Source organism: Dendropsophus ebraccatus, chromosome 2 (assembly GCF_027789765.1).
Source record: "Dendropsophus ebraccatus isolate aDenEbr1 chromosome 2, aDenEbr1.pat, whole genome shotgun sequence".
Lineage (NCBI taxonomy): Eukaryota > Metazoa > Chordata > Amphibia > Anura > Hylidae > Dendropsophus > Dendropsophus ebraccatus.
The window spans coordinates 133864276-133885907 of NC_091455.1; the positions used below are offsets into that span (position 1 = coordinate 133864276).

Consider the following 21632-nt stretch of genomic DNA (forward strand, 5'->3'; position numbering starts at 1 on the left):
ATCTACTTTCCCTGCACCGATTTGGGGAGGATAATAGTAGATAAGGGCCAGAGTGGTCCTTGAAAGATGGGCCGCTAGCCTGTCACTGAAGGGCCAGTGCTGTGTGCTTGCCCCCCAGGCTAAAACTTGCCAGCCAGCCCCTGCCCATGTAGTAGTTAGGTCCCTCTGTGCCCCCATATAGTAGTTAGGTCCCCTATGTGCTCCCATATAATAGTTGGGGCCTCTCTGTAATCCATATAGTAGTTAGGCCTCTCTGTGTAGTTAGAGCCCCATTAGGAAGTACAGTCCAGTATATACTGTAAATACATGCCCTTTAAGTAAATGGTTCCAGCTTCTAGGTAGTCAAGATTTTTCCTGCCTCTTAGAACTTTACTACATGTTTTCATGAGGATTAATGCCCATATCCTCATGGGGAATTGTATATTGGCAGCTTTGATGGATTTTAAGCTTTCTTTATAACTGTCATTTTTCCCCTGATGATTTGGCTTGCATGATATATGCAGAATATTTATTGTTAGAGACAATAATAGTGTATCTTGTAGAATCCTCATGGGTAGCCTTGAATATTTTTGTCCCTATATATCATGAGCTACATACCACTTCTTACATATATTTTGTAGCTTCAATGTTCTATTTTGACGGTTGTATTAGTGAAGTTGTACTGCAAACCTTAGTTACAGAGAACTTTTCATTACTATCCTCCTATAATGAATGCACTATTAAAACTGTATTTAATGCTGAACAGTTTTTAGTGTTTCAAATAAAAAGTAATGTGTATATATACAATATAAAAATCCTTCATAGACGCATTGAAAACGGAAATAGAAATATTTTTAGCTTTATGACTGTTATAGTTTGAGTCTTTGCCTTTAGTTTTTAAGACCTAGCAATGCCACTGTGTTCAACCACAAATGAAATATTTTCAGATGCTCTTCCTCCATAGCATCATAATGAGTGATATACAGTAGATTGTGAGCACTGAAAAATTGCAGATCTAATGTCTGTATACACACATTCATCAGCCATAACATTAATGCCACTGACAAGTAAAGTGAACAATAATCTTATGCCAGTGATACCAGTCAAAGCAGTGGGATGCATTAGGTAGCAAGTGAACTGTCAATTTTTCAAGTTGAAGTAATGAAGGTAGCAAAAATGGATGTGTGTAAGGACCTCTGCTACTTTGATAAGGGTCAAATTGTAATGGTTAGGCTGGGTTCAGACCTGAGAAGAAGGCTCTACTGGGTATGTAAAAGTTATTGATGGCTGTTGCTAGCTAGGTGTCAGAAAACACTTTGCATTGTAGCTTGCTGTGTATTAGGCATTGTAGCCACATACCAATTAGAGTGCCCACGATGTTTCCCCTGTTCCCTGCCAAAGTGCCTATAATGGGCATGTGAACATTACAACTGAACAACTCATTTTAATGGACGGTCCAGTCACAAGAAGGTGGATCCCCTGGATCACAGAGGAGTACTGATGTACCTTCTCCAAGGAGTGGAGTGTAAGGAGCCCTTTTTTTCTTTTTTTATAATAATATACTGATCTGAGTTTATATGCATCATAAATTGACATAGTAAAAGTAATCTGTAGCTGGAAATGTTATATAAGTGAGTTGTGTTAATATATATATATATCATACCATCCATTAGGAAAGAAGAAAATGCCCAAATTAACAATTCATAGACAGCAAACTTTCTTTAATGATGAGCTGCTAAAAATAACTAGTGTTTCAGCTTAGCATAAACATCACACTCAATGTGTTGTTCTGTCATCTAGAGAACTAGCTATTGCTTAGAAACAGATCAGTGTTGTGATCAGTTGAATCATCTTCTCTGCACAATTATGTCTCCCCCCCCCCCCTATTTATATGTATTGGGTCAGAGATGATTATTTAAAGTGACACCGCCTCCAAACCTCCGGCACCGTTTGGTAAATCATCTCAATCCACGCCTGGTCCGGGGCTTCCCTTCTCTCACTAGTGCAGGTATTCCAGTGAAAAACTTTTTATTCCAGTGGCATGGTGAGGCGGGACGTACAGCATCTGTGCCCTAGGCCAGCTGAAAATAAAGATCAGGGGTGTGCCAACAAAGAGTAAAGGCAGGGAGAGAGAGACACTGCAGGCCTAGGGCACAAACGATCTAGACTCCAGCTTCTTTACATCATTTCACACTTTCGGAATAAAAGTTTTTCACCTGAATACTGGCACCTGAATAGAAGAAAAACACAGAACCAGGCATGGATTGATAAGAACTACTGGATAACCTGTAAAAAAAAGAATAGATGTTGCTAATTAGTTTAGGCTGCTCTGATTCCACATCATTCCTCTACTGAGAGTTTCTTTGACTATACAGCTAATAGTCATTTGGTTGTGAACTTAGGGGGAGATTTATCAAACATGGTGTAAAGTGAAACTGGCTCAGTTGCCCCTAGCAACCAATCAGATTCCACCTTTCATTCCTCACAGACTTCTTGGAAAATGAAAGGTGGAATCTGATTGGTTGCTAGGGGCAACTGAGCCAGTTTCACTTAACACCATGTTTGATAAATCTCTCCCTAAGTTTTTATAAAGGGGATGAATATCAGGTGGTGGGTGTGAATATACAGCTAAGGGGGTGTGTATAGGAATACACTCTCCCTATTGTAAAACCTTCACTCTCTGTGTAATCACACCCTAGACTATGACAAAAAATATGTGGACTATGCACCGCCAATATTACAGGGTGCTCAGAAGATGACAATAATACATATTTTTAGATGTTTTTAACTGTTTATGTCGCAGTGTGATGTTTGTTACTTTGACTTATGTGAAATAAAAATACATATTTTCTTTGTTTGGTGTGCCAGTTAGCATATATGACAGGCCTTTCCTTTTTATTTTCTGTGTAATCACACCCATCACCTCATTCACCTCCATTTTTAAAATTAAGTTCATGCCCATGTGACTATTTACTAAATGTCAAATTATAAACTCGCATATCTCAGGAACTGTAGGATGTATCAAGAAATTGTATTTAAAAACGTGTGCAATCAGGGCACTCTCAGCTATTTTATGATAGTAATGTCAGGTTTTGGCTGGTTGGCTTTGGGGCCTCTTGAAGTGCAGTGTAGACCATGGAATGACTTAGGGAGGGGTACATTTCCTTATTCCATATGGTAGTTTACACCAATATAGAAATTCTTGTACTTCTTGTATTCTGGAAAGTGTTAATAACAAGTACCTACTTCAGATAAAGTCCATTATTTTGCTATTGGTCTTTTGGAGAGAGGTAACCAACCCCAGATTAGTCCCACCCCCTTCATTCTACAGAGGAATGTCATTGTTAGCAAAAAAAATGGGACTTCATTGTCCCAACACAATATTGAAGATCTGTATGAAGATCTCAGATATTCAACTCTACCCAAACCTCTACATGTTAGTGTATTCATATCTATAGCTATGTTATTGTTATTTCTTACTGTTACTAACCACTCTACCACTCAGTTCTTATTATAGTTATAGTAAGGTGGGAATAACAAAGAAATGACATTGGGGAATATTGGTATGTACAGTATGTCTGCTGCTGGTAATTAAAAGATGCAAATGGTCCAGGAGGGTCTGTTATATGCAGTGTACAAGAAAATAAAGCGATTCTTGTTGATTTAATTTCTATGTACAGTATGCACTTTCCATGGGGTATTGATTCAAGGAAAACTGATTAGTTTCATTTACAATTTAGTAGCCTCAAGTGTAGAATTGGCAGTAAAATGTGAAAGTCTGTAAATATTTGTTTCATAATGCATATAATGAAGTGATAATAAAAAAAGTAAAAACCTAAAATATCTTTATTTGATCTAATTAGAATGTTAATATATAATAAGGTGATATTGTTTTTGTCTCTGTTTTACAGCTTTAGGACTCATTGCCCATGCTAGAAAAACAACATCCTATTTCTATATGAATTTCAAATTTCTTCAGCAGTGTGTCTTATAGCTTCAGAGAATATGTTTCCAAATGGAAATATAATTCTTGCTATTTTCATTTATATTAGATGCTGAGCTTGTATGATTTTTATGAAGATTTTTCTCGAATGTATATTGTGCTTGCGGTTTTCCCAAAAGTAGTGAGTTAAGACTTCCACTCCAGATTATCTATTAACAGGTTCTTTCACAGTACGGTATGTTCATAAAAGATAATAAAATATGCCAACCCAGAAGAATTAAAGTAGGAAAACGGAGATATGTATGTATGAAAAAAAACACTGGCTGACAGCGTGAGCAAGCAGCAGGGCAGGCAGCAGAGATTATTCATGAAGAAGAGGGAGGAGGAAGCAGTGGGGAGGTGTGCCAGAATGCAGCACAAACGCTGAGCCACAACTCCTCTTTGACTTTTCATTACGGTATGAGATATGAGATTTTGCTTAATTCGTTCCATGGACAAATTAACACAAGATAACATGCTCACAAGGAAATTACCTACAGCACACTACAGCGCACCTCGAGTAAGGCCTGAGTGCTGACAGATTCACTTTAAAATCAAAATGAACAGCGTACACAATGCATGCATAGCTGTATATTTGCTGAGGTTTTTTTATATGTTATGACAGGTAGTCTTTATCCAAGATAAGAATAAGAAAAGCACAGCTACTTTCTAGCAAAATATGGCACCCATACTATCCTAATGGTGTGTGTAGCATTATAATTTAGCATCATTTACGTCAGTCGAGCCAAGCTGCAAAACCACACCCAAATTATGGAAAAAATTGGTGCTGTTTTTAAAAACAAAAAGGCATGTTTTTTAAGATTAGAAGAGTGAAAAACATTACAGCAGCAAAGAGAAAACAACATGTTCCTCTTAGATCTCCCTCTACACTAAAACTGATGTTTAGGTGGTCTCTCACTGTTCTTTGTTCTGACCCAGGAATTATGAGATGCTGTATTAGCACTTTTTTTGCTACAGTTAATCATTTGTTTCGACAGCTATGCATTAGGTCTGCCATCGCAAAAAATAAGGCCTCATGTGGGCCTTTTAAGAAAAATTGTGGACAGGGACATTTTTTTTTCAAAACTGAGAGTGGGTGAAAAAATAACATGCACTTACCTCCCTGTCTCCAGCGGTGGGACCCGGTCAACCAGTCAGCAGAACAGGCACGACACCGCTACAGCCACTGACTGGTTGCGCAGGCCTGGAAAGTCCTCTCTCTACACCAGGAAGCGGCTATGGATCAGGGACCAGAGTGGCGAACTGCAGACACCAGCGCTGGAGACGGGCAGGTAAGTGCATGTTATTTTTTTTCAAACCCCACCTCCCCATCAATTTTAGGAAAAAAATCTCTCTACCCGGACATCACACCGTGATGCATAGCAATATTGTTTCCGCGCAGTGAACAACCTAAATTTTGACCTATACATCTGTGCATCAATGACGGTCATGAAGGCGTTAATTAAAAGTGAAAAAAGGACCAGACACTTTCTTAACTTCCTCTTGCAATGCTGCTAGTATTAAACAGCTCTAAGGCCTTTCAGGTTTGGGGGTGTGACATCACAGGCTCACTCAGCCAATCAGTGGCTGCAGTCATATCCTGCCTCTTTTCTCTTTTTTTGTTTTTATATGAAGAGAAACATATGTGAAATAGGATGATGCACCATAATACTTATCCTGTAGCATCCTGTTGGGAAATAGACTTTCATTATGCAAAAATATATATCTTCCAGCAGGGGTGTAACTAGAAATGGCTGAGCCCCATAACAAACTAACCCCAACTGACCACTAAGCCATCAAGTGTAGTCATAACTGCATAACTGTCAGCGCTTAGCAGGAGTGCTTGCAGTTAAAGGGACATTTGCAGATCCCGGGAGGCCTGCTCGGCCATCTGGTGCTGCAAATCATGACAGCTCAGGGGACCCAGTGTATTTATTGCAGGAAGGGGGGGGGGGGGGTGTCAGGTCCCCTGATGAGGTGGGCCCCGTAGCAGCCGCTATGGCATCTACAGTGTTAGTTAGGCCCCTGTCTGCCAGGATCTTAACATTTAACAGGATAAAAAAGTGAGACAATCTTTAATTTGTTTATTGAGCCCTTATCATTAGAAAAAGGCAGAGGCATGTCAGTTTGTTTTTTTTTCCGGTCAGGGTCTGAGTCTTCAAATACCCACTGATCTTTAATAGATCTGTTATCGAAATATTTGATACCATGATGAGTACAAGACCTTAGTTATGCGAATAATGTATAAAATATAAAAAAAAACATGCAGTGACTCACAGGTGACGTCTTCTTTGATCTGAGGCATCACTTTCCTTTTCCTCTCCATCCAGCCCAGACCACCATAATGATTTTTTGCTGCTACAATTCCTCTCTCCAGAACCTCCCAGACAAAAACATCTTAGGCTCTGCACTAGAAATGAGCGAACCGGGTTCGAGTCGATCCGAACCCGATCGTTCGGCATTTGATTAGCGGGGCTGCTGAACATGGATAAAGCTCTAAGGTTGTCTGGAAAACATGGATACAGCCAATGACTATATCCATGTTTTCCACATAGCCTTAGGGCTTTATCCAAGTTCAGCAGCCACCGATAATCAAATGCCGAAAGTTCGGGTTCGGATCGACTTGAGCATGCTCCAGGTTCGCTCATCTCTACTCTGCACTTTTCCTTCAACTTCCTTCCCTTTTTCCTACTTATAGGGTCACATACAGGAGTAATTTCGCTGTTTGGTGTCATTCTCAGTAAAGTGAGTTGGTATGTGGATTGCCCCTTATGGTAATAATAATCTTTTCTATATTATATAGTAATAATGCCCCCTGCTGTGCCCTACATATAGTATTTATGTCCCCCTGCTGTGCCCCCCACCCATACTGATAATTCCCCCTACTGTGTAGTGCCCTCACATATAGTAATATGCCCCTGCTGTATACAACCCCCACCTTTAGTAATAATGCTCCCTGTTTTGTACAGTGCCCCCACACATAGTAATAATGCTCCCTGCTGTATACAGCCCCCCACCTTTAGTAGTAATGTCCCCTGTTTTGTACATGCTCCCACACATAGTAATAATGCCCCTTGTTTTGTACAGTGCCCCCAACCATAGTAATAATGCCTCCTTCTGTGTACAGTGCCTGAACATTACAGTAGCGGTGCATCCTTAGTAGCACTGCCTGCTGATATGGTGTCTGGGCAGTGTACTGCCAGCAGTTTGACATCCCCTTCTCTTACTGCATTATCTGTTATTACCATGTGGTGAATGTCGTAATAAAAATAAAAAAATAGCAAAATTAGCTGAAACGTTCCCTTTAAAGCGGCACGATCATCAGGTTCTTCTCAGAGAACATGCTGATATGCCGCAGTAGCTTTGTCCCTTCGTAGTAGATACCCACTACTTTCACCCCTGTCCTCCCCAGCATTGTTTCTAAAATCGCTAAATGCTCCTATGCAAATTACTTGCTTAAGAGCATTTAGGGTGTTGCTCGGGACCGGAGAGCATCGCCGCATGAATCCCCGGGGGCCGCCGAACAACTTGGAGGTTCCTCAAGACATAAGTATATACTGCGCAGCCGGCATGTATAGAGCCCACTATGCAGTTATGAATATGTATAGTGAGCGGGACTGGAGGGGGCGGCCTGAGCGTGTCACGGCGATGCTCTCCGGCCCCGAGCAAATACTAAATGCTCTTATACTAGTAATTTGCATAAGAGAATTTAGCGGTTTTAGAAACAATGCTGGGGAGGACAGGGGTGAAAGTAGTGGCTGTCTACTACTGAGGGACACAGCTACTGCGGCATATCAGCAGGTTCTCTGAGAAGAACCCACACGAATTTTATAGTACTGTTTTACAGTATTTAGTTATTTAAACATTTATCTTACATTATTATAACATTTAGTTGTTAGTAATTTGCTCCATTTTCTTTGTGAATCACAGGTATTCATATGTAGTTGCCCTTGTTTTTAAGCTGGAATGTTTAAGTAGCTGCAGAGTTATCGGGGTAAGTTCTGTATCGAGCTGCAGAGGCAGGAACATCAGCTGCTCCAAGCAATTTAAAATTTGACAATACCTTTCTTGCCTCTATAAGAAAACTAGAATTTGCAGTCCTCAAGCTAGATAAATCTATTAGTCTCCAATCTGAATTCACAGGCACTGGTAGTGCTTTTCCCCCCAGTTCCTGGTTGTATTATATAAATCATATCCTGTGGGTTATCACAAACCAATCTCACCGGAGTAGAATGATTCAAGTCAGAAGAACAATATGAACCAAGGGACACCAAACATGTTTTAAATAGTAATTACTTGCCAGAGACCATTAACAGAATCCTTTTTAAGTGAAATATAGCTTGTCTCTAAATCCCAATGGGAAGTTATTAGAGATTGGAGTGGAAGATAATATAATCAGAAATCCCTTTCTCAGCTCTACTCTGGGGAACTTCATCGGACACAGTTGTTCTTGTGAGATTGTTAAAACTTCTACTTTCCTATCTAGTAGATATAGTATATGTTATTTTCTGTAGAGACAGCTCTTGAATTAAAGGACAGCATACCACCATGTTCTACTTAATTCTGCTCCTTGTTAGTCTCTATCCAGTGTTTAATACCTATGGCAAAGCAATTATAGGAAAGACGTATTGGTACTGGTTAGAAGGTCTGCAGAAATAACTTGCTTAAATGCAAATGGTACACCAACAAATGAATTCAGCAACTTCTTAGTGATGAATGCTGTGTCTGCCTGTGTTCCAGAGTCTCGTGTCACAAATAACGGCTTTATCTGAAATCACAGAATATCTGTTGTCAGGCTACTGTATGTGCCAGAGAATGTACATTAATTATAGAAAGACTAGTGTAAATTAGAGGGAAAGATGACAGCTTTCTCAGGTCCCTGTTGGTAAAGCTGACAGATTTTCTTATTTCTAGAGATAACCGAGAGAGACATATCACAAAAAGGTAATTTGTTAAAAATACAGTTTCTTTTTATGGGGAATAGCAAGAAAGTGCAATCCTAAGGATATCTTTCATTGCAGGAGACCAAGAGGGTAAAACATATACTCACTATTCCAGCTATATATTCAGTGTCTATAATTTATTTTCTAGTGTTCATATGTCTGACTGTACTGAGGTGGCACAGCCATAAACATGGTTCATCTAAATAACCATAGCTCCTACTGAGTTACTGCCTGGCTTTCTAGGAAAAGTCCATTGCCCTCTTTGCATCACTGCGCTACTTATTGATTAGTCACTGATTTCCAGATAACTTAAAGGTGATTGCAGGTCACTGGAGCATAAAAGAAAGAGGTATATAATTTTCTTTTCATTATGTGTGTTCTTGGTATTAGCCCCATTATTGATTTAATTACTCCTTTTTGATGACCTGCTTTCCTCGGATAAATTTTAGATAACAATTGTACTCAAGTGACATTCACATACCTATAGTAGTATATACCGATTGACCCCTGATAGAAACAGAAGTTCGTCAGGAGAAAAATACCACCTGGTCCATCTATTCTGCCCTTCTATTATTTCCTTCTTATTATTGTAGAATAGAGATACGCTTATCCCATGCAATTCAGTTACTGTAGATTTACTAACCACATCTGCTTGAAGTTTGTTTCAGGTGTCTACTACTCTTTCAGTAAAATAATATTTTCCTCTTGGTTTTTCCCTAACTAACCTTAGATTGTGTCTCATTGTTTAGTTTTTTATTAAAATCACTTCCTTCCTCAACCGTATTTAGGCTTTTAACATAAGCAAGTGACATGGACTCAGATGGCTTGCAGTTGTTCAGCCAATGGGAGCTGAGCAAGCTGAGTCACCTGACAAGGCAGGGGAGGGGGAGGCTGGAGTAACAGGAGCTAGACCAGCCCTCCTGCTGATGACTCATCGTCACAAGAAGGAGCTGAGAGAAGAAACTGGTGATGACAGTAATTAGGTATGTGTGAGTTTCCTACACTTCCTGGTCGGGGGTGGAGGGGGGAAAAGACAGGGAAGGAAGGCAGATAGGTGATTGAAGCATATTACAGAGTTATATAACTTTGTAATGTGCTTCAATTACTGGGAAAAAGTTTTTCATGGGAGTTGTCCTTTAACCCCTTAAAGACATCGGGCGTAAATTTACGCCCTGATGCCGGTAAGGGAGTTCAGAGCGGGGCCGCGCGGCGACCCCGCTCTGAACCGCGGCGGTCCCGGGTGCCACTTGTAGCCCGGGACCGCTGGTATTAGCGGGCACGGTCCGATCGCCGTGCCCGCTAATACAGTAATCAGATGCAGCTGTCAAACATGACAGCTGCATCCGGTTACCGGACGCAGCGTCATCCTTGGTGTCTAGTGGGGAGATCGCTCCTCCGGGATGTTATCCCGGAGGAGCGATCTCCGTAACTGAAGCCGGCCGGGGACCTGCTCCAAGATGGCGCCGTCCCCGGCTCGGCACTCGTTTGTTTCCGGCTGCAGCAGCCGAAAGCAAACGAGTGCCGATCTCATGGATCTCTGCAGCATATCTATGCTGCAGAGATCTCAATGAGAGATCAAAGCACTTATACTAGAAGTCCCCCAGGGGGGCTTCTAGTATAAGTGTAAAAGTAAAAAAAAAAGTGTCATTATTAGTAAAAAGACCCCTCCCCTAATAAAAGTCTGAATCACCCCCCTTTTCCCAGGTTATAAATAAAAGTAAATAAATAAATAAACATGTTTGCTATCGCCGCATGCGTAATCGCCCAAACTATTAATTAATCACATTCCTGATCTCGCATGGTAAACGGCGTCAGCGCAAAAAAATCCCAAAGTGCAAAATTGTGCATTTTTGGTCCCATCAAATTCAGAAAAATTGTAATAAAAAGCCATCAAAAAGTTGTATATGCACAATCAAGGTACCGATAGAAAGAACATATCATGGCGCAAAAATTAACACCTCACGCAGCCCCATAGATCAAAGGATAAAAGCGTTATAAGCCTGGGAATGGAGCGGTTTTAAGTGACGTATATTTGTTGACAATGGTTTAAATTTTTTACAGGGCATCAGATACAATATAAGTTATACATGTTATATACCGTTTTAATTGTAACGACTTGAGGAACATATATAACAAGTCGGTTTTACCCCAGGGCGAATGGCGTAAAAACACATTTCCCCCAAATAAACAATTTGCGTTTTTTTTTTTTCAATTTCACCACACTTTGAATTTTTTCCTGGTTTCGCAGTGTACTTTATGCAAAAATTCAGCCTGTCATTGCAAAGTACAATTAGTGACGCAAAAAATAAGGGCTCATGTGGGTCTCTAGGTGGAAAAATGCAAGTGCTATGGCCTTTTAAGCACAAGGAGGAAAAACCGAAAACACAAAAATCGAAATTGGCTCTGTCCTTAAGGGGTTAAGTGTTTTAAAGCTATAGGAAGGGTTCTAGATGGAGTATATATCACAGAGGATTATGTCCTCTAAATGTCATATAAGAAACTTCTAAAGCTACTACCAGCAGCTGTTTGTTGCTGAAAGGAAGGTTACCTTCCCTTATTTATAGTGCATTCATCCTAGAATGGTTGCTTTGTGATTTCTGCTGCCTAAAACCCACAGCAGATGCACAGCTGTTTTTCAGCCACCGTCAGTACTATGGGACTTAAACTGCATATATCTGAAACTCTGCATACTACTGACCGGCATAAAGATCTGCTGATGGTTTTACACAGCAGTTCAGGAGCGATATATAAATGCACCACTAGGGTTACGTTTTTTGGGAGTGACCAAAGTGAAGGTACCCACCCTCACTTTAGTCACTCCCAAAAAACTTCGGTCCCTCCCATACTCCATCGGGGGTATCCCTCTTTCCTGTTCATTTAAATTGGAGACAGCTTAAACACCCCAACAAATGCATGCATGGGTTGCATCTTGCATTTTGTCGAAAACATTATTTGCGCCATTTTTTTTATTTTATTGAAGTTACAGTACAGTGGGAAAATCTTTTTCAACCTTATGTTGTTGTAAAATTTGTCACTTTTTTATTAAATACAATCAGTGTAAAGCCTCCTTGAATCTGGGCTTTTCTCTTGCTGGTGGGGGTTTCCACTCTATTTAAGTATATCCCAATTGACTAGGTGTTTCCATTTTTTGGCAGTTGAATGGCCCATTCAGCTTAACTGTTGAGATACAGTAAGTTTACTTGATATTTAGGGTAGCTTCACACGCACCGTATTGCAGTGGATTTTCAGCATCAAATCCGCACTGTAAAATCTGCTGCGGATCCGCAGCAGATTTGATGGTGCAGATTTGATGCTGTGTTCATTCATTTAGTCAAATCTGCTGCGGATCCGCTGTAGAAAATCCACTGTGATACGGTACGTGTGAAGCTACGCTTAAAAAGAATGTCTGTGCCAGGCCCCTCAGGGTTGAAAAAAGTCCAAGTGCTGCCACAGCCACATCCAGGTTTCTGTTCTAGCCCCCTCAGGGTTGAAAGGAGTCTGAATGGTGCCGCTGCTTCCTCCAGGTCTATGTTCTCGGCCTTTCTGGGTCTTTAAAACTGGTGGCGCTGCCACTTCCAGGTGTCAGTGTTAAGGCCATCTAGGTCTAAGACTTTGACCCTGATGGTGCTTCCCCTTTAGAATGTCTACTGCTCTCCTGGTAAAAAGTGTCATTTTATGCCGCTGATCCAATGCCTAATGCTGCCCCTGGAGAAAAAGTAAGTTTTCATCACTGATCCACCCACTTCCACTGCTGTCCTAGGGGAAAAAAAATGTTATTTAATGCCGATGGTCCATCAATGTCCATTGCTAACCTGGCTGAAAGTGTCGTTTTACACCGCTGATCCAGCAATGTCCCCTGCTGTCCTGGAAAAAAGCATCATTTTACACCACCGATCCACCAATGCCCAGTGTTGTCCTTGGAGAAAATTGATTTATGCCGCTCATCCACCAACATCCACTGAGTGACATTTTAAAAATTTTACATTTTCCAATTTTTGGCAGCTGTTGTGGAAAACATTATAGTCCCACTATTGTAGCTACTGGGAAACTGTATGAATATGCACAGTACTGTAATGAAGCAGCTGTGTGGCATTACAGTGCTACGCATATTCATACAGTTTCCTTTCTCCCAGCATCATATTGGAGATGCTGCCCATGCGAGGGAGGGGGGATTCCACTACAGGCCTTCCACATTTGCATTGTTTGTGTTTTTTTCTTGATATATGATCTGCTAGCATTACTAAGTAATCATCTACTATGATGCCTTTGTATGCTATATCTTATACTGTACTTCTTTTATACAGTTTTCCAACTAGTGGTTCAAGAGGTATGTGTCTACTTGCTGTTTGCAGGTTCATATATTATCAGGCAAGCATAGCAATAAAGAAGTTATCCAGCACTACAAAAACATAGCCACTTTTGCATCACTCTTGACTCCAGGTTGGGTGGGGTTTTGACACTCAGTTCCATTGAAGTAAATGGAGCTTAATTGCAAACCACACCTAAACTGGAGACAAGAATAGTGCAAAAATGGCCATGTTTTTGTGCTGGTTGTACATGTTCTGGTTAACCACTTTAATTGGTAATAGGGACATGTCACTACTAAGACTCCCACAGTCAGCAAAATGCGACGGGAGGAGGGCCTTTAAGCACATTTCACGCCTGGCTTGCTGCGATCTGTGCCTGGGCAGAATCATTAAAACTGTACAGTATTTGTCAGAATGATAATGCTACAGCGCCTTGCTCCTCCTGATCAGTGGGGGTCTCAGCAATTAGACCCCACCAATCAAAATGATTGACATGTCTTTGTGACATAGCAACAAACAGCACCTTTACTGGATTTTTCGATAGGCCAGGTGAGAAAATCACAGATGCACACTGGAATGGCCACAATCCCCACTGCAGGCTATATCCACTCACAAATATAAAAATATCCAACAGAATCTAAGAATAGTGTTTATTCCTAAATTTATTGTATGTCCATGTACAGAGAAAAAATGTTTTCACCTCGCTTGTGAATGTCCCTGTGACATACCTAAAGTTTTCCTTTTTTTTAGAAAGTCTTTGCAATACAGACCACCCAAAATTTTATTGGAAAGTGTTTTTTTATGGGTGTTAATATCTAAAAGAAATTGGCCACTATGTATAAGTTATGGTAAACTGAAAACCGGACACACAACTCTGGTCTAGACGAGGGGTGGTCTTCTAGAGAGGTTTTATTGTGCTTGACTTTCAACACAACCTAGAAATATAGTTCATAACTAGACTAGTCACTGCACAATATCGTATCACTGCCACTTGGGTTTTTCCTCATTAAAGCATCCTGTTTTTTTTCTGTTTAATTTAAAGTACAGTTATCACTAATTAATCGAACCTCACAGAAAAGTTGGAGATCTAGTCTTTGAATAGTCAAACAATGTTTACTGTTATAACAACTTTATCAAACAGTTTTGCCTTTAATGCCAATAGAGAGGCGAAGCAATCTTTATAAATTAAATGGGTAAAACATATGCTTTGAATCCACAGATGATTTAGTCTTGTGTTTTTGATGTGATGGTTCTAGAGTTGGGACATAAGGGAACTTTTGGCTTATCCTGTAGATATACCTTACATGTGTAAGATACATACCATAACACAGTCTAGGTGACAACTTTTTTGTGTTAATGGAAAAGAAGTTGTACAAGGTTAACAGTGGCACTATTTTGGCCTGTTTTTCTGTTGGTTTGTCATTTGAGAGGGTTATTTTGTAATTTTTATGTTATTTTTGTTATTGATAAAGAAATACAAAACCAACTGGTTCATAGTGAAGACTTTTTTTTCCTTCTTTTTACAGAACCATATTAATTCTGTGGACACTGGTGAGACTAATTTGGAAGGAGCAGTGGGTAAGTGCATCTCAGGGCAATTCACAACATGAAAGAACTACTAGAACAAAGGTTAATTGAGTCTCCAAGAGTCCTACAACACAACAATGGCTTTTTTTTTGTGACCAGGTCAGGCTGCATCAGATGAACTGATCAGGACAGCTCTATCAGCGTTTGAAGCTGTGACACAGCATCCTGTCTTGTTGACACTTCACCACTCCCCAGTAAGTTTTGGCAGCACTTGAAACAATATTTTCCTACGGGTTGGAGTAATTCCCAATAGCCTTCCAAACAATCACTAGTTTTTAGGGTCATGCCTAAAACTGTTTGGGCAATGAAGCATAAGCAGCTTACATATCTTATCAGTAATATTTTTTGCTCTTTATTGCATGTTATATAATTCACAAACAATCCAGACACAAGTTGGAACTGACTTAGTTTGCCTGCCATTTTATGTTGATAAGAAAGAATTACAAATTATTCCAAGACAACTTCAACAAATAGTTTAATATTAAAGCAAGGTTTATGTAAAATGTATTTAGCTCATTACCTAACAGCTATTTATGTTCTAAAGCTTTACTTTATTCTGCTATGCCCAGTTAGCACCTAGCAAGATCCAACTGCTGGGGCCTTTTGTGATCTTGTTAATGGAGACCCTGAAATCCAAGCATAATGGAGCTGTGGGCTGTTCATGCATGCCACTGCTTCATTCATTCTCTACAGAGCCGCTGAAGAGAGCTGAATGCAGTTTTTGGCACCATAGAAAAGTAATGGAGGGACCAGCAGCCTTTTTGTGTACCTCTTAGTTATGTCCCATTGTGTGGGCACTGTAGATAGGACATAACGCCTCCAGATGGGCATACTCGTTTTAACAGGCAGTATAATTGTCAGTTGTTACAGATAATGAACAAACCTATACTAAACTGGTAGGCAGGTGTTCAACCTATGAAATGGTTCTAAGATTTTAGGAGTAATTGAGTAGAAGGAAAAGGAAAGGGGTTACATAATCCCAGGATGACAGCCTGATTTTCTATAGATTATTATATCCATAGAAAAGAATGCACTGTATAAAAAAAACATACACTCACCGGCCACTTTATTAGGTACACCTGTCCAACTTCACGTTACCACTTAATTTCTAATCAGCCAATCACATGGCGGCAACTCAGTGCATTTAGGCATGTAGACATGGTCAAGACAATCTCCTGCAGTTCAAGCTGAGCATCAGAATGGGGAAGAAAGGTGATTTGAGTGCCTTTGAACGTGGCATGGTTGTTGGTGCCAGAAGGGCTGGTCTGAGTATTTCAGAAACTGCTGATCTACTGGGATTTTCACGCACAACCATCTCTAGGGTTTACAGAGAATGGTCCGAAAAAGAAAAAACATCCAGTGAGCGGCAGTTCTGTGAGCGGAAATGCCTTGTTGATGCCAGAGGTCAGAGGAGAATGGGCAGACTGGTTCGAGCTGATAGAAAGGCAACAGTGACTCAAATAGCCAACCGTTACAACCAAGGTAGGCAAAAGAGCATCTCTGAACGCACAGTACGTCGAACTTTGAGGCAGATGGGCTACAGCAGCAGAAGACCACACCGGGTGCCACTCCTTTCAGCTAAGAACAGGAAACTGAGGCTAGCTCATCGAAATTGGACAGAATAAGATTGCAAAAACGTAGCCTGGTCTGATGAGTCTCGATTTCTGCTTGAACATGACAATGAGTTCACTGTACTCAAATGGCCTCCACAGTCACCAGATCTCAATCCAATAGAGCATCTTTGGGATGTGGTGGAACGGGAGATTCTCATCATGGATGTGCAGCCAACAAATCTACGGCAACTGTGTGATGCCATCATGTCAATATGGACCAAAATCTCTAAAGAATGCTTCCAACTCCTTGTTGAATCTATGCCACGAAGAATTGAGGCAGTTCTGAAGGCAAAAGGGGGTCCAACCCATTACTAGCATGGTGTACCTAATAATGTGGCCGGTGAGTGTATAATAAACTTCTTATAATAATATCGTATTTTCAGATGTTTCACAAGCCAAAGAATATGTTCTTAGATGCCTCTCATGTACACATTGTCTGGTTAGCTTCATTCATTCCAACATTTAATGGGGTCACAGTGCACACATTCCACATTGATGAGGACTTGCAGGTCATAACAACAGTTTTCGCCACTGACATGTGAGAAGTTCTTAAACTGAAGGTACATGTCAAATAATATTCACAGCAGTGTCAGACCTGGACTTCACCAGAGAAAAACAAATTGGGGTATCATCCCCTTCCCCCCTTTTGTTGTTTAGAAAGCAATAAAGAGCCTATGCTTACCTGTCTGCACTCCACAGTGTCCTCCTGTGGCGTTGACTGTTTCACCCGCTGACTTCAGTGCCTCCACTTCCAAGACTAACTCACCTGCTCAGCCAATCACTGACTAAGGGTACTATTCACCAACAGATCTGACGAAAGATTATCTGCCAAAGTTTTGAAGCCAAACCCAGGAACAGACTATAAACAGAGAACAGGTCATAAAGGAAAGACTGGATTTCTCCTCTTTTCAAATCCACTCCTGGGTTTGGCTTCAAATCTTTGGCAGATAATCTTTCGTCAGATCTGTTGGTGTAATAGTACCCTTAGAAGGGATAGTGCCATAGCTAGTAATTGGTTTATTGGGCCATCACTCCTGAGACATGTTTGTCTTGGAAGTGGAGCCGCTGCAGTCAGTAGGGGACCCAGATGACACAACCAGAGGAGACCAGGGGAGCATGGACTCTTCATTGTTTTTTACATAACAGCAGCAAGATATTGAAAGTTATTTAACGCTGGATAACCCCTTTAAGGCTCCCATACACTACATATGCTTTAAACACATGAAATCCTGCCTTTCTAACTCTCTGTAAACCCCCCAGAAGAATCGGCGACATAGAGGACATTAACTAGCAGTTATGTTTGCTTGTGCTATTAATTTATGCAAAGTTTTCAAAATGACAATAACACTTCAGACAAGGCTGGGTTCACACTACGTTTTTGCAATATGTTTCTTTCATCAGTTTTTTGCAAAAAAAAAAAAAAATGATGAAAAACTTATGAAAAAACTGATGCAATTGTGTGCATCCATTTTGATCTGTTTTTCTATTGACTTCCATTATATTTATATATATATATACATATATATATATATATATATATATATATATATATATATATATATATATATATACAACATGGTTGACCTTATTTTTGTGTCCGTAAACAAAAACGAATCAGTCTAGGCTTAGGCTGGTCTTTAGAGCAGCAAAGAGTGTGTAAAAGTAACAGAAATGTAACAGTGGTCATGTAAGAATTCATGCACAAGGAGGAAAAAATATATATATATAGTTTGAAAAAAAAAAGAATTGTGCATTTATGAATAGAAATGACTAGTACTGAATATATAACAATGCCCTATGAGCAGGTTAGAAGGTAATTCTTAATGTGGCTGATCAATACTGATACTGAAATGTTAATAGGAAAGTCTTCTTCCTGGCCTAAAGCCCTAATTTGTGCCAGACCCCAGAGGCCAGGATATATTGAGAGATGAGCGATTATTAGTATTTCCTGTGAGAATTTGACATAGCTGCTTGCATTCTTATGAGAAATTAAAAGTTAAAGTATTGTTTTCCTACTAGAATTTGTAATACAAATTGATTTCTTAGACTAAAATGCTGGTACTTACAATGCTAGTACATGATCTGCCAAGCACAATTTACAAGAACTTCAATAACATTATATAGAAATGTGCTTATTACACCTGGATTTTCCCTGTTTTGGGGGAAATCTGGGTGTATGACCCTATACAGAAATCCAAGGACTGTATTGCTAAACTATTTTTATATTAATGGTGCGTTCACACCTACAGGATCTGCAGCTGATTTTCTGCAGCAGATTTCAGTTAAATAACTGAACACAGCATCAGATTTGATGCTGTGTTCAGTTATTTAACTGAAATCTGCTGCAGAAAATCAGCTGCAGATCCTGTAGGTGTGAACGCACCCTAAGGCTGGATTCACACATTCCATATATACGGTTTGTAGGCAGACTGTCACGGACTGAACTGTTGGAACGTCGTGCATCATAATTCATTATGATGCAGTGAGCTCCAAAAGCAAGACCCACTGCTTGCGGCGAGTTCAGTCATCCATATAAGGTGCATGGGTCTCTCCCAATCGGTGGAAATAGGGGTTGGATGGGATGGAAAATCATTGCCTTACCCCTTTGTTTTGGAAATGGTAAGCCAGAGTAGTAACCTTTCTTTTCTCTCTCCTCTCCTTTAGCGAAAGCAGAAGAGATGGAGGTTGTAGCAGATTAGAGTATGAAAGGGGGGAGTCTTCCTGCAGGGCAGATAACATAGCCTAGATAGGAAGGGGAGCGGGCCACAGCATGAAGGTGTGGGGAATCAGACCTTGCTCCGCATCCAATGTCTGTCAGTAAGAGAAAAGTACATCCCTTGTGGGCTGTTTTACAGGGGGAAAACAACTTAAATTAAGCTGTAAAATATTTTACCATGTTGAGGTGTCCAAATCCCTTAGGTATTATTTTTAAACTTATGAATGGTGTAAGCTTGCTAGCAGTAACCAAAGTCACATCATTGTTAACTGTAACAGGTGTGGGTATGATAACCTTTCAGTGATTCTCATGGGTGAACAGATTTTACTACTGTGTAATCAACATAACTATTTTTTTTTATGTCTTGTCAGCAATGAAACACTGCATTGTGTTGCCAGACATTACAGATGACACATGAAATCTGTTTGTGTTAAGAAGGCGATTTTTGCATGTAACTAAACATTCTTAAGGAAATATAATTTTTTTAGGGAACCACTATTATTATTATTATTATTATTATTATTATTATTATTATTATTACTACTACTACTACTTATCATTTCTACTATTATGCTGGTCTGTAAAAACAGCATTGATAAAAGCATATTTCTATGCTTTGTAAGTAAAGCCCGTTTGTGTTGAAAGACAAACAGCAATGATCAGCTGACATAATTTATAACGGCTAATTGTTGACTTCTATTACACCAGCCAATTATTGGCCGCAATGGCCGATATCGGCCAAATACGGCCATTAATCGTTTAGTGTAATAGGGCCTTAATGTTTCTGCTCATGTTTTGGACCATTATAATTTGAGCAAGCAGCAGAAAGGCTATGTTATAAGTATTACTACTAGATTGTTTAAATATGCCAACCAATATATGAATAATATATTCACATTTGTTCTGATGTGATCTGTTGTACATTGGGTAACCACTCACATGATTAGAAAAAAAACAAATGACCTTTTATTGTAGATATTTGATTTAGTTAATGCTCCCACACAATATTTTGCGCAGTATTTTTCAACTAAAACCAGTAGGGGATTGAAAACACAGAGAGGCTATGTTCACACAATTTTGAATATAGTGGATGGATGCCATTTAATCTGGCATCCCCACAGCATAAGTCTCTTAGTGGACCTGCCGCTAAGAGTGTGCCCTTTCCCCCACACCTGTCTAATAGAGATCCTCCTGGGATCTCCTGATTCCTCTATGTTTTCTTCCTCAGGTCCAGTAGCAGTGGATTGCTGGGCTTGTATGCAAGCATATTGTCAAAGAATGGGGTTTTGTCACGTTAGCCGGACACACTGACAATTTTGACCCATCTTCCGATGTTATACCAGAATGTTAGGGTACAGGGGTGTAGCTAGGATTCATGGGGCCCCATAGCAAGAAAGTGTACAGGCCCCCCTACCTCCTCGGATGTGCAGTTCCATGGTGTTTTGTTTTCCTAGATTTCTGGCGCACGAATGATGTTACATCAGGCAGCTGGGAGAATGAACGCTGATGGACTGCGCTGGGTCAGGCGACTATTTGCATGGGAAGTGAGGCCTCTTGTGGCTGGAGGTGCAATGCTTCCTCCAGCTACAAGAGAGACTGACAGGGCAGAAAGCCCTATCAGTGGTGGCAGATGTGGGCAGTGTTGGACTGAAGTATACAGATCCCACCAGGGGAATTACTTCTGATGGCCCGCCTTCCTTCTATTCAAATGAATGAAACAATGTTCTTTGGTGCACTGGGGCTGGGACTATTGTTAGCCAGCCTCTTCTAATAAATAGCGAGGCAATTCTCTGTAATGATGTCACTCCAGTGCTCAGCTATATAGATTGTCAGATGAACATTAATAAAGGAGGGACAAGCAGGGCATGGACATCAGGTGAAAACTTAGCCTTATAAATATATTTTCTGCTATACCTGTCTGGCATGCATAGTCTACATGCATACTACACACATATAAACATGACTGGATACTACACTCACATATACACATGAATGAATACTACACACACATATATAAAAATGACTACTGCACACATACACTTCACACACATATACACATGCAATTTACACTGCACACACTTATACACAAAACTGGATAGTACACACTTATGTATGCATAACTGGATACTGCATACACGATATGAATACTACACACTTATATACACATGGTAACTAGATACACACATATACACATGACATGCACATGGCACACATATATACTCATAACCTACATACTGCACTCACATAAATACAAACATACACTACCGTTCAAAAGTTTGGGGTCACATTGAAATGTCCTTATTTTTGAAGGAAAAGCACTGTACTTTTCAATGAAGATAACTTTAAACTAGTCCTAACTTTAAACAAATACACTCTATACATTGCTAATGTGGTAAATTACTATTCTAGCTGCAAATGTCTGGTTTTTGGTGCAATATCTACATAGGTGTATAGAGGCCCATTTCCAGTAACTATCACTCCAGTGTTCTAATGGAACAATGTGTT

General features: G+C 40.1%; 1 protein-coding gene across 1 annotated transcript in view; it reads left to right on the top strand.

Moving 5' to 3' along the window:
* Positions 1 to 21632, top strand: part of ULK4 (unc-51 like kinase 4) — a 653509-nt gene that overhangs the window by 346481 nt on the left and 285396 nt on the right. Inside the window, exons 25-26 of the mRNA XM_069959686.1 lie at positions 14738 to 14789; positions 14898 to 14992. Of these exons, the coding sequence (XP_069815787.1) occupies positions 14738 to 14789; positions 14898 to 14992 (147 nt within the window). The remainder of the gene's footprint in view (positions 1 to 14737; positions 14790 to 14897; positions 14993 to 21632) is intronic.